The following is a 12,939-nucleotide window of genomic DNA, read 5'->3' as shown; positions in this document are numbered from 1 at the left end:
TTCTTCTTCAACCTTACCACACCATGGAGAAGCACAGATACAGGAGTCACACGCCTATGCCCCAAACGTCACCTGGATGTCACTCTTACACGGGCATATCTGTCACCTATGGAGTGATTTTCCCACTTCTACTATTTGGAAATAAATTTTATCACCTACATTTCTGTATCAAACGTACATGCAACCGACATGCTCCCTTCGGTTCTAGGTACTGGCTCACCAATTTTAAATAATCCCATTTTGAAATTAACTTAGAAAATTGTAGGCACAGAGCACAGGACCTAAGTTTTCTGTGGTCGTTCCAGAAAAAGCCAAGTTAACCCTCAAACCTCAGGGCCTGGTCAGACCAGAGAGGCCCCTGGTGCCTGCTGCTGAAAGCGTACCACAGACTCGTCGATCTCGGAGATGCTGTTGTGGCTCAGGTCAAGAGTGGTCAGCACTTGCCACGTGGGGATGATGGCAGTCACAGGTCCCTCCAGGTTTGCGCCTTCTGGCTCCCACTCATCAAATTCTGAGGCTTCGGGAACAAGGACTTCCTGTGTAAGAACATCTGTTGAGCGCCACACTGGGGCCCTCAGGCAACACTCCCAGGGAACACAACCATTGCAAAATTTAAGGAAGGGCTTCAGCACATTTAGCATGTGGAAGTAAATTTGCATGTAAAAGGAGCTTTGTTTCTTAAGCCTTTAAGCGGTTGTGAAATAATTGAAAAACTCAGCAACATAAGAGCCACTTGGAATATGTCCTGGCCCTGCTTCAGGAACAAATGTTTTTCAAGCCCACAAGAGCCTTTAGCTACACAGTGATGCCTTTTCTGACTTAAATCTCAGAGGCTAAAGGTCAGAATTCACGGTCTTTCCAGGCAGCTGTACTTTCTAAGCTGGCAATGCCAGACCCCACTGTGGTCAGCAGGCACTTTGAACTGTTACTTCACAGGGTAAACGCCCTTGGCTGCTAACTGCAAGTTTGGTGGTTCAGGTCCACGCAGAGGTGTCTCAGAAGAAAGGTCTGGTGATCTACTTCCGAAAAACTAGTCACCGAAAACCCTGTGGGTAACAGCCGCAAGTCGAAAGGTTAGATGAGAACCTCAGGGGGCAGTGGGTTTACGGTAATGGGGAGGAACAACTCAGAAAAGGATGAGAATGGCTGCACAACTCAAAGAACGTAACTGACGTCACTGAACTGTACACGCAGAAACTGTCAAATTGGTGTATGTTTTGCTGTGTATATTCTCAACAACATAAATAAAACTAAAAAAGAAAAAGAAAACCCTAGGGAGCACAGTTCTACTCTGACACACCTGGGGTCGCCATGAACCGGGGTCGACTCAATGGCAACTGCTTCTGGTTTCATAGGATTAAAATCAAACAGGTGCTAAGACAAGGGTCACAACAAGGAGCACAGGGACACCATGGAGAGGGAGGAGGAGGCATGCCTCCTTGTTTTGACTCTTCCTGCCCACAAGACCTCTCCTCTCTCAGGGGATCATCTTGAGCCCCTGAGCCAGGCAGCAGGAAGTACCTCAGAGAGGGACAGGTAGCCTGACCCCCTCTTTCTACTTACAAGATACAAGCCCCCTTCGTTCAGCCAGGAGCCTCAAGAGAAAATTTTTGTACAAACCCAAATCTTGATCAGATATCGTAAGTCATAAAAATAGTCGCTGTGCTTTCTTTCACACATGGACAAGGATTTTAACGTTACCAAGATGCAATCCAGAAAAAGGTAAAAAAAAAAAAAAACTTCTTACATTTTCAATTCAAGTATTTCTGTTGCTCACATACAATGTCATGCAACCTGGTCTGTTCTACCTCAAGTTCAGGGAGAGCAAGATACAAATGAGTGCTGTGCCAGCCAGGGTTTTTAAGCTCAGAGAAACATTTATGTCAACCTGGACAATAAACGTCCCACCATTTACTGCTGCTTAACAGTTGGTTCATAAAAAGCTAAGGGGAAAAAAACCCCAATCCCTAAAAGTGTCTTGTTTAACCGAGCTGATTTTGGATGAAGAGGCAAGCTATAGAGTCCCAGGGGTTATCAAGTGCGAGATGTCCTCGATGAGCCCATGCTGCTCAGGGGAAGCCTCTGGCTAGCGACAGACAGCAGCAGTGTCCACACCCATCCTCGGTGGAGAGAACGATGACCCCAGACCCTGACCCTCAGACAGTGCCCCAGGCAGGAAACAGCTGGCACTCACCTTCATCGAGGTTGCTGAGAAGCGGACGCTCATCGTGGCTAAGGTAGGCTTCGACACAACCAGTCCTCGGATGTGCTTAGCATCACAGTGGCTTATCTGGAAACAAGGAACAGCTGTGTCTCAGCGATGGCATCCTTGCTGCATCAGGAATCCCGGCAGGCAGGTGTTCATTAATCCATACAACGATCGACCTGTGGCCCAAGTCCTCACAAGTGGGAGGTACCTCAAAACCTAAGTCTCTTCTTTTCCCCAATTTTACCGAAGGCTAAATATTCTCTGAAGTGTTTTGTAAGGAAAGTATTTGGTTTTCTCAGACTTACAATGAACCATAAACTCCATTTTCTCTGTAGGAGCTGCTTGTGGCTTGGCAAGTGGACAGAAAGCTGGGGCCATGAAAACCAGAGCTGGAGAGCAAAGGGCCGCTGCAGAGCAGGGAGAGCAGTGGGCCCTCCTGATCACTCAGCCCTGGCTTCACTGACCCCAGCACCTCCTGTGAGACCTGCCTGAGCACATCCCACTCAAAGACTCAGACCCACGGAGCCTCCGCCCGCCACACCACGCTGGGTCGGCCTTTCCTCTAACTCCCCAGCCCTCCCTCAGCCAGCATTGACCATGGCACACACAAGTGTCCATCAAGGGAAGTGGGCCTCAAGGTCTCCGAGATAAGCCTAGAATGTTGTAGCCAGAACAGTCCAGGGCTCTGGAGTCAAACTCATCTGAATTCACACCCCAGCCTCCTCCTCGTTAACTGTATGATCTTGGCCAAACTTCCTTACCTCTCTAAGCCTCAGTTTCCTCAACAGTAAAATGGGAATAAAAGTGCCCACTTCACAGGGCTGTTGGGAAGTGTCAGTCAAGCAAAATACATCAGACATGGGGCACAGGATTTTGTGCAAAAGTCATGCACAAAAAACCGACGCTTTCCAACGTTTTTTATTATTCACTACTGAGCCTCCTTCCATTTTTAAAGTGATAAAAAAGTTGGCATCACGAACCAAGGAGCTTAGTAGTGAGTAATGCAAAGTAGTTCTTCTTAAGTGTGGGCAACCCCAGAGGGCAGAGAACCCCCAAAAGCCCCTTGTGTTCTGCCTCGGGAAATACAGACATGGAATTAGCTCTGCCTGACCCTTAGGATGATTTCCTCTGACTTCAACTCCAACAACAGCTCCTTGCCACCACGAGGAGGCCCAGAAGGAGCTGAGCGCTGGTGTTCTGTCCCATCCCAACGCTTCCAGCTGCCCAGGCCAGGGCACAGGCATGCAGACCCAGCCAAGAGCAGCACATGGCCCTTTCCTCTGCCTCCAGATGGGCCTGGCTTACCTGGATGGAATATGCCATACGCTAGCAACGCACCAATGCCTTATGATTAAGGCTGGACCCCAACATCCAACACATGCCCAGGCCAGGTCGTCACAAGCAGGACAGTGCCTATGCAGGACTTAGCCCTGCCTGCTCTCCAAGGGCCCAGGCCTTACCTCCACCTGATGAAGAGACTTGAATATTGATAGATCGAAAGGCAGGAACTGCTCCTGAATATTGCTGGTCCCAAAAGGCCCTTCTGTGCCAGAAACCTGTGGCCACAGATATGGCTTGAATTAGGGCTGCTGCTGCAACCACCCCCCACCCATGCTCCCAGAGCAATGCAGCAGCAGCTGCCAAACTGACTCGCTACAGTGATGTGAGGCACCGGGGGCACACAACCCACTCACCACATCTACGGTCAAGAAGGCCGACTACAGCTGAGGTTTAAGGCAAAGACTGCCCCCTGGTGCTCAGAGCCAGAAGCACAATTCCAGGAACACCAAGGGAAGACTTCCTTTCGCAGGGAGGCTCACCCTGTCCCCTGAACCCTATCTCCTTCACATACACTGCCAGGCCCCCAGCAGGCTGCACGCCCACCCACTCAGCGGCTCTCCACGACTAACTTGCCGCGGCTTTACCTTAAGGTACTTAAGGCGACAAGTGAAGTCCAGGATGTGCCCAAGGTCGGTCTTGGCATCCCCACTGGTGCATGTGGGCTTTCCCTGCTGCAACTGCTCGGTGACCGCATAGAGCTGCAGTGGCCCGATGGCAAAGACCTCGCCGGCCCCCAGAAGCTGTTCTCCTGCAAAGCCATGCCCCCTGGGGTGAGCGTTGGCCCCATCGCCACTAGGCAGCCAGGGAATCTGCCGCCCGGCCAACAGACAACCAGCACTTAGCAAGTACCCACTGTGTGCACTACAGCACGTTAGCAAACCCCAGCCCTGAGTACACAGGACCAGCTGCCCTCAAGTTCACGCAGGGCAAGGGGCAGACACTGCATATGTGCTTAGAGAGGAGGAAAGGGCTGTGGGAAAGTGGGGTTGTGGGGCTTCCCTGAGGAGGTGAGGGTGAGTCAGGATCTGAAATACCAAGCTGGAATAAGGTCTACAAGGAGCAGCATCCTGGGTGACACAGACCTACGGGGCAACCTCCAAAACACAGACGTGTGGGGCTCAGGTGCAGGCCTAATATGCCCACACAGTGCAGGTGGCTGAGAGGAGGCATGGCTTCCGGCATTCAGTCCTAGCTCTGCTCCTTCCAGCCACGTGTCCTCAAGCAGGTTACTGAGCCTCTGATACTCAGTGCCCACATGTGTGCCTATGGCTCCTGGCGGAAGGCAGCAAAATGCTGAGCACAAGGCTGGACCATGGAAGGGACCAACACACGTGAGCTACTGTTACTATGATCTCTGGTAGGACCATGACCCAAGGTCAGCTTCTGTTTGCTACCTAAACCCTTAAAAAAAAAAACCCTTTTAGGTAGGGACAAAAGAGGCGTAGCATGCCACCCAGCTTCCAGCACTCCACCATGAGGCTCTGGAATGGATCCTTGAGCCAGGGGCCAGCCTGAGGTGAAGGACCGGTTCCCTGACCTGGCTTCCTGCAGGGCAGGCAGGTGGGCCCTGGTTAGGACTCACTTGGCACACCTTGACAAAAGGAGTTGTGTGCCACCTGGGCCCCTGGCTGCCTAGTAGGGCTTGGCAAGTTGAACGCAGCATTTCAGGGACTTCTGGCCACGTACCTTTCTCAAAGAGCTCCTCGGCCAGTGCTGCAGTGATGCCATTAATCTCCTGCAGAGGAGACAAAGCCGCAGTCAGCAAGTCCACCTGCCCCCGGCCCTGGGCTCTGCACATTGCCTGCTCTTTACCCTCTGCTGTTGCCATGCCAGTGAAACAAAGTAAAGGAGAGAGTAAACCTGTAACAAGGCAAGGAGCTTAGAAAGGGAAACTAAATATTTCTATTTATATGGACACCTGAAATGGCTCCTCAAAAACAAGAGAGTCCATCTAGGCCAATGCTGCAGTTCCACGTCCATGTGGGCACTGGCTAAGGGCATGTGTACCCAGGAGGCTGGCAGAGCCTGGGAAGCCAGCAGGCCCCACAACTGGCCCTGGGAGTGGGAGAGAGGAAGTCTTGTTTCTTCTGGAAAGAGGTTCCTATCACCCTGGCTAGAGGAAGGACCTCCCAGAGCCAACTCTCCCCTCGAGTGGCCACTTTCACCTTCTCTAAAGTTCCAAATGTGTCTCAGGAAAGAACGAACACTTGTTCCCTTCCTGAGCTCCTCCCTTCCAGCCTTGCAACAGGAAGGCTCAGCCCCAGGGTCACAATGACATGATGGAGGGGGCATGACAAGGACACGCTTTCAGTCGTCTTAACCGCTGGTGTGCTGGGCTCTGAGTCTGTGCTGGGTGGGCCTGGGCACTGGCAGGCACTGGCTCAGTCGAGCCTTCCTCCACTCCATGCGAGGAAGATGCTATCTTCAACCTTGTTTCACAGATGGGCAAACTGAGAAGAGATGCTGTCACTCTCCAATTTCAGCAAGGAGTCCCTAGGTGGTGTAAGCATTTAACATGCTCGGCTGCTAACTGAAAGGCTGGAGGTTCGCAGCTACCCAGAGGCACCTTGGAAGGAAGGCCTGGTGATCTACTTCCAAAAAACACAGCCACTGAAAACCCTGTGGAGCACAAAGGGTTCTACTTTGACACACATGGGTTCGCCACCAGCTAGCTGACTCAAAGGCGGTTGGTTTAGAAAATAGTAAAGCCAGACCCTCAACCACTCGGCCCCAAGCAAGGCCTTTCTCCACAACCAAATGCCTCAGCGCTTCAGCCTCACAACCCGCAGGTAAGAACTTTAACTAACTGGCAGATGGCAGCTAATAGGATTTTTTTTGTAAACAGGTCCAGACGGAATCCCTGAAAACTCACAGGAACATCAGTGCACGCAATTCACCTGTTTCTGAGGGCTCAAAAGGTACCAGCTGCAGGAGACACGGTGTACTTTCCCTGTTTTTCTCCTTGGCTATTTGTCTCTTTTTTACTACCTTTTATACATAATGGATATTTTAATGGCTGTTTATATCCTGCAAAGGCATACAGTCTGTGAAAGCTCCTGGTGATCTTCTGGACATTGACAGGCTGTTAACGCACATGGTCTTGCCCCTGTGATTCTTTTCCTCTGTGTCTTCTGGGGCCTCTTCCCCCGCTCCAAGGTTATAAAAATATTCTCCTAATTCTCCTGTGGTACTTCATGGTAACTTTAAAAAATGTGTTTATTTCTTGAATCTGCTTGAGATTCAGTTTACATACAGTGTGAGGAGAGCTCCGCCTTCCTCTCACAAATGGACAGAAAGCCAACGGAGCGAAATGAACAAAGCCAGCCTCCGCTTTAAGGGGCTAGAGTCTGGGAGGGATGCAGGGCCAGATGTTAAAAGGTGGTCAGGGGGACAAAGCAGGCTCTGAGCAGGAGAGGTTCCAGCTAGAGGTGACAGGAGGCTATCGGTCACTCTGAAGTTCAAATTCCGTCTCCTACAACAACCTACGTTCAATGACATTTTCCTTGGCAGCTGTAACGAACTGAAGCTTCAGAAGAACTTGGAATGATCCAAAGCTCTGCTTCTCTGGGGTCAGTATTGAGATCAAGCCTCGTTTACAAGCCAACACTTCCCAGTCCACCCTGCATGTAGTCAGGACCGCCTGGAAGGCCTTTAAGATACAGAGTTACGTGCTCTCTGGGGCTGCCAACCCCAGCTCACCTCAGTTCCCTGAGGAGCTGCTCCCAGGCCGCTCAGGACAGTATGGACACTGGGGCTCCCTGCCTGGTGATCAGTGTGATCAGTACCTAACAATCCTCGCCTTCAATGTCTCATGCCTTCAGGCAGCTGGCGTCAGCTCAGAAAGACCAATGAGAAAACCCACCCTAGACACCAGCCCTGCTAAGCGGAGGGCAGAATTCCCAGAAAAAACACAGAAAGTTGGGAGATAGGAGGACCAGGGGCTCAGGCTAAGCAGAGAGCAAGTTTTCACTTCTGAGGAATCCACGGCAAACTGTGACAATTTCTCTTCCACAGCTCCTCAGAGCACAGGAAACCCCGACTGCTGCAACACTTTCTGCTTGGTTTCCCAGACGGAATCTTCATCTTAATAGACTCTCAGCCAGTGAGAAACAAAGAAACCCTTCAGTCTAAAAATCTAGAGTGCTGGTCTCCTCAGAGAGGTGTTTCGTTTGCTACCCCAGTGAGGGCTCTGGTTAAACTGTGGGCTTGGGAGCAAAGGGGTGCAGAGCCAGGCACCCCGACCCTGCCCTGCAGGGTCACCTGTGGAGAGGTGGTTCCCCACATGCCCCATCCACCCCATCTGTGCTGAAGGGACTGGAATCCCTACAGAAACCAAGACTGGGGTCTCTAGACGTGCTCTGGGGTGTCACAAGTGTCTGAAGAGAAACGCATTTTTAAAAAAATACACTTTACACCTCAATAAAAATTTTCACCAAAAAAAAAAAAGGTATAATTAGTTATGCTACAAACCAGAACATAACACTCTCCTCAAATGTGTTACAGACCAACTAGCCAGCCCCGTCTGCCAGGATCACGTGCTTGTGTTCAGCCGTGGGCAGTGGGCACCAGTTTAAGAGTCACACAGACGCGTTATGGATTGGTTAAGCTATAGTTGGCAACTTCCATTCTGACTGAGCTCATCTGCGTGCACAGAGCCCCACAACTGAGTGTGCGCTGTAACACAGCCGCCTGTGTCCAATTACAAAACCCCAGGCCAGTCCCTGAGGCTTCTGCTTGGCACAGGCTTGGGTACAGTGTGCTTTTCAGTAAGACATGAACAAGGGACTCAATTACCTGTCACCGAGGACATTACCAAGTGGGGCTCAGACACACCCGCTAAGTGCCGGGGCCCCTGTCTGACTTTTATTGCACATCTGTGATGAAGCATTCTAGCAGGACTCTGGTATATTATACGTGATTCAACTTTAAGCAAAAATTTCCCACTGAGGGGATTCAAATCTAAACTTTAAGTGGAGAGACTTCCAAGACTGTAACTTGGAAAAAGAAATCTGTTATCATTTGTAGCCTCAATACTTTGAAACCAAAGCAAATTAAGGATGCTAAGTCTGACGTAAGATGGCAACTGTTAAATCATAGTTCCCGATGTCAAATTTCAAAAAGCTTTTTTTTTAAAAAAAAAAAATTAGAAAATGATACAAATACCAACTTCCAAGAGAGCTAAGTGGCTTTCTTTACCAGGACAGCACAGTGCTGGCTGGCACCTGGTGAGCCTGTCACCCGTCCATCACTCTTCTGAGCCATGGTCTCCTGCAACTGTCACAAGGGCTCTTGATCATCACTCTCTAGCTCACGGGAGAGGAAACTGGGGCGCAGACTAATCCAGAATAAACTGTCAGGAAGTGGCAGGGCTGGGAGATAAACTCAGCTCAACCTGTCTCCCAAGTCCAGTGTTATATATATGTCCTGCCCCAAAAAGGTACCCTGGGCTGGGGTTCTCCATGGGATTCCACTTCACTGAGTTTGAAAACCTCTGTTCTAAAGGTTCTGGGTTGGGGCCTGTCATTGCGGGCCCAGGAGGATCGGGGCACAGCTATCCAGAGAGAGACAACACAGCAATAGGCCCAGTGTACCCTTTCACTGCAGCACAGGGCTGCAGTCCCCAGGTCCCCCACCTTGGAGGTGGCTGGGCCAAGAAGCAGTGCTTTCTTCCTTGTCATTAGAAACTATACCATGAAAGAATGAAGTTGGACCCCTACCTCACACCATACACAAAAACTAACTCAAAATGGATCCAAGGCTTAAATGTAACAGACTAAAACTATAAAACTCTCAGGAGAATATAGGTGTAAATCTTTATGACCTTGGATTAGGCAATGGTTTCTCAGATATGACACCAAATGCACAAGTGACCAAAAAAAATAAATTGAGCTTGATCAAAATTAAAAACTTTTGTGCTTCAAAGGACACTATCAAAGTGTGAAAAGACAACCCACAGGATGGGAGGATATGTTTGCAAATCGTATATCTGATAAAAGATTAAAATCCAGAATACATAAAGAACTCCTGTAACTCAACAATGAAAAACAAACAACCCAAATAAAAAATGGGTGAAAGACATTTCTCCAAAGATATACAAATGACCAACAAGCACATGAAAAGATGTTCAACATCATTCGTCTGTAAGGAAATGGAAATCACAACCACAATGAGATATCATTTCACTCCTACTAGGATGGCTATGATCAAACAGACAATAACAAGTGTTGGTAAAGATGTACAGAAAGAGGAATTCTCACACATTGCTGGTGGAAATGTAAAATGATGCAGCTGCTTTGGAAAACAGCTTGATGGTTCCTTAAAAGGTTAAAAGGTACCCAGCAATTCCACTGCTAGGTACAGACCCAATGGAAATGAAAATATATGTCCACATAAAAAACCTGCACATGAATGTTCATAGCAGCATATTTATAACAGTCAGAAGTGGAAACAATCCAAACGTCCATCAGCTAATGACTGCAGAAACTGTGGTAGATACATTCAACGGAAGACGATTCAGCCATAAAAAGTACTGAAGTACTGACTTGTGGACAGATCTTGAGAACATTACGCTAAGTGAAAGAAGCCAGTCACAAGGTCACATATCGTATGATTCCGTTTATATGAAATGTCCAGAACAGGCAAAACTTATTAGCCAAATAAAAAAAAAAAACAAGTAGATTAGTGGCTGCCAGGGGTGGATGGGAAGTGATTGCTAACCGGAATGAGTTTCTTTTGGGGGTAATGAAAATGTGAAATCCTCTGAATTGTACACTTTAAGCTTGCAAATTTTATGCCATGTGAATTAAATTTCAATAAAAATTAAGTTTAAAAAAAAACACACCGCAGCCAAGCAGGGCTCCCTGGGTCCACCCTGTCCAAGGTCAGCTCGACAATAGGTGGAACACATCTGGAACAATTTCAGAGAGAACACTGACAGATCAAAGGTTAAGAGAAACACTTCCTGGAGAGTTCCCAGCCCACAGAAAAGGCCGACAAATCTTTCAGGCCCTGTTTATTCAAACCCATTTGAAGATCTAGCCCAGTGGTTCTCAGTGGGGACAATTTTGTCCCCCGGGGGGACATCTGATAACGTCTGGAGACATTTTTGGTTGTCACAACTGGGTGGGGGTGCTACTGGCACTAGTGGGTAGAGGCCAGAGATGTCACTAACCATCCTACAACGCACAGCATAAGCCCCCACGACAAAGAACGACCCAGCCCAAAACATCAATAGTGCCGAGGCTAAGAAACTCTTATTTAATCTAATGATGGATCAGTTACTTTTTTAAATCCTTGCATTTATCATAACCCAGAGGCCTACTTGATAACAGGAGCCTTAAATATGTCCAAACTGCTCCAAGCAGTAGAGCATGCCCCAAGCCAGTGTCCCTGACGTAGGCCAGCCCCAGGCCCACTGCAGGCCAATCTGTCTCACAAGAGTAGTCCAGGCCTTCCCATGCTCAGAGCTGGGGAAACCTGAGCCAGCTAAGGAGCCCACCTCTGCTCAAAGGCCGGGTCTTAGGTAATGAATTATACTTTCAAAGGAACACTTACCAAGTTTCACTCTTAAATTGTTAATCAAAGTTTTCTAAAAAGGCAGTATTTCTCAAAATACTAACCAGTAAAGGATATCTGAAGGATTTGCATAAGGAATGGAAATCTTTTTTCATATAAGGAAAAAAACTTAAAAAAATATATTTAAAACAGGAAACCATCGTTGACCATGTACATTGCTAACACACACTAAAATCCAAAGCATACATACATATACATATATATATATATATTCCATCTATATATACCACCTTTTTCCCACATGGCCCCCCCAAAGTTCAGTGGTCCAAGGCTATTGCTATTACCAAATTTCCAGGCTCTGTTTAGCACTCCAAGAAAGATCCAGGTTTCTTATCCTGAAAATACTTCAAGAAGGTTGTATTTTAAACATAGCTGAGACTTGGAGACCATAACTGATAGGTCCTTTCCTAAAAGGTGAGCCAGGGAAGGGAGTGGGATACCTATCTTCGTTACACAAAAGGGACAACTAAATGTAAATTACCTGAAAATCCATCACCCAGAGATAGCTACTCCCACCACTCTGGTGTAGAACTTTCTAGAAATTTCCTAGGCAAATATATCCATGTAACTATTTTTTAGAAAAATGGAACTATACATACATCTTATGACCTGCTTTTTCCATACAGTAACATATTTTCCCACAGCTACACTATCATTCACCCAGCAGCATGATATTCACATAAATGGCTATACCCATCAATAATTTTTAACCTCCTCCTGTCGGACATCTGGATTCTCTTCAGTAAGTACACTGCTACCGCAAACTATTCTGGAACGACCACCTTTGTGCCTGTCTCCTTCTCGCAGCTGCCTGACTCGATTGTTTCACACTCCCAAACTGTCTTCCTTCAAGTTTCTTGACAACTCACCCTGCCACCAGCTGCCCATGAAAGTTCTCTCCACCCAGAAAGGAGAGCAGAGCTGCTCTCCAAAACTCACTCCCCTCGGAGGGAGGGGTCTAGCCTCAGCACCCAGGCAGTGTAGAGCCTGACCACATGCCCCAAGATGGCAATACGCCCCCATCGCAGACTGGTCTAACCCTTGGTGTCCAGTTGTAAACCAACAACATTCTGTACCAGATGTCAGCTCCGTTTGTAATCCACCTCTAATCCCGCTCCATCCGTTTGAATAGAAACCTAGTTTAAATACCTATAGGCCATTTTTGCTAAACAAAATGCCTTTCGGTGAAGGAAAACCTCTGTGTGGCCACGGTTGTTCTAATTTAAGGCAAATCTGTTGATGAATGTGCCTGTCCCCAACCAGGGTGATGTTCCTCCATCTTCCAACCTTAGGGACAAACTCCAGCCCACCTCTCCTCAAAGGTGAGGTCTATGGTGATTTGCTGCCTCTTGCTTTGGCAGCTGTGGGTTTGCAGACAAAGGAGAAAACCCCAGAGAGGAACTTACATAGAAGTGAAAATGCAAGAAGTGGGCCAGCACTCTTGGGGCCACAATGGGAAAGGTGGCCAGGAGGGTCTGGAGGTAGACCTCCAGATCCTTCTCCCTCTTCTCCACCAAGCTTCTCGAGTTTTTCCCAATTATCTTTTTGGGTGGTAGCAGATTTTTATCAATCTTCCTCTCTGCAACAAGCTGAAAGAAAACATAAGCATGTCAACCACAGGCCGAGAGGCACTGGGCCTGTGCGGGACTCAGGCAAACAGCCTGAGGGCGGGTGCCGGTCACAGCTTTCACAGCCCCTCTCAGCAGCATTACCAGGCTCAGTAAGTGAGCTGTGCACCTGGGATTTGGCCTCCATTAGTATTAGTTCCAGATGACGAACTCCATCCAGAAACTCTGGAGACTTTCATAAAAGTA

The 12,939-nt window shown here is 48.3% G+C and overlaps 1 protein-coding gene across 2 annotated transcripts in view; it reads right to left on the bottom strand.

Moving 5' to 3' along the window:
- The window catches only part of NISCH (nischarin), a 33,741-nt gene that overhangs the window by 17,485 nt on the left and 3,317 nt on the right, over positions 1 to 12,939 (bottom strand). For both annotated transcript variants that reach the window (XM_049862384.1, XM_049862386.1), the window contains exons 3-8: positions 12,532 to 12,714; positions 5,237 to 5,285; positions 4,135 to 4,298; positions 3,670 to 3,765; positions 2,195 to 2,290; positions 384 to 536 (exon numbers count right to left, since the gene is read on the bottom strand). In XM_049862384.1, coding sequence (XP_049718341.1) covers positions 384 to 536; positions 2,195 to 2,290; positions 3,670 to 3,765; positions 4,135 to 4,298; positions 5,237 to 5,285; positions 12,532 to 12,714 — 741 coding nt within the window. The remainder of the gene's footprint in view (positions 1 to 383; positions 537 to 2,194; positions 2,291 to 3,669; positions 3,766 to 4,134; positions 4,299 to 5,236; positions 5,286 to 12,531; positions 12,715 to 12,939) is intronic.

Source organism: Elephas maximus, chromosome 20 (genome assembly GCF_024166365.1).
Source record: "Elephas maximus indicus isolate mEleMax1 chromosome 20, mEleMax1 primary haplotype, whole genome shotgun sequence".
NCBI lineage: Eukaryota > Metazoa > Chordata > Mammalia > Proboscidea > Elephantidae > Elephas > Elephas maximus.
This window is presented reverse-complemented; position numbering and strand designations above follow the sequence as displayed.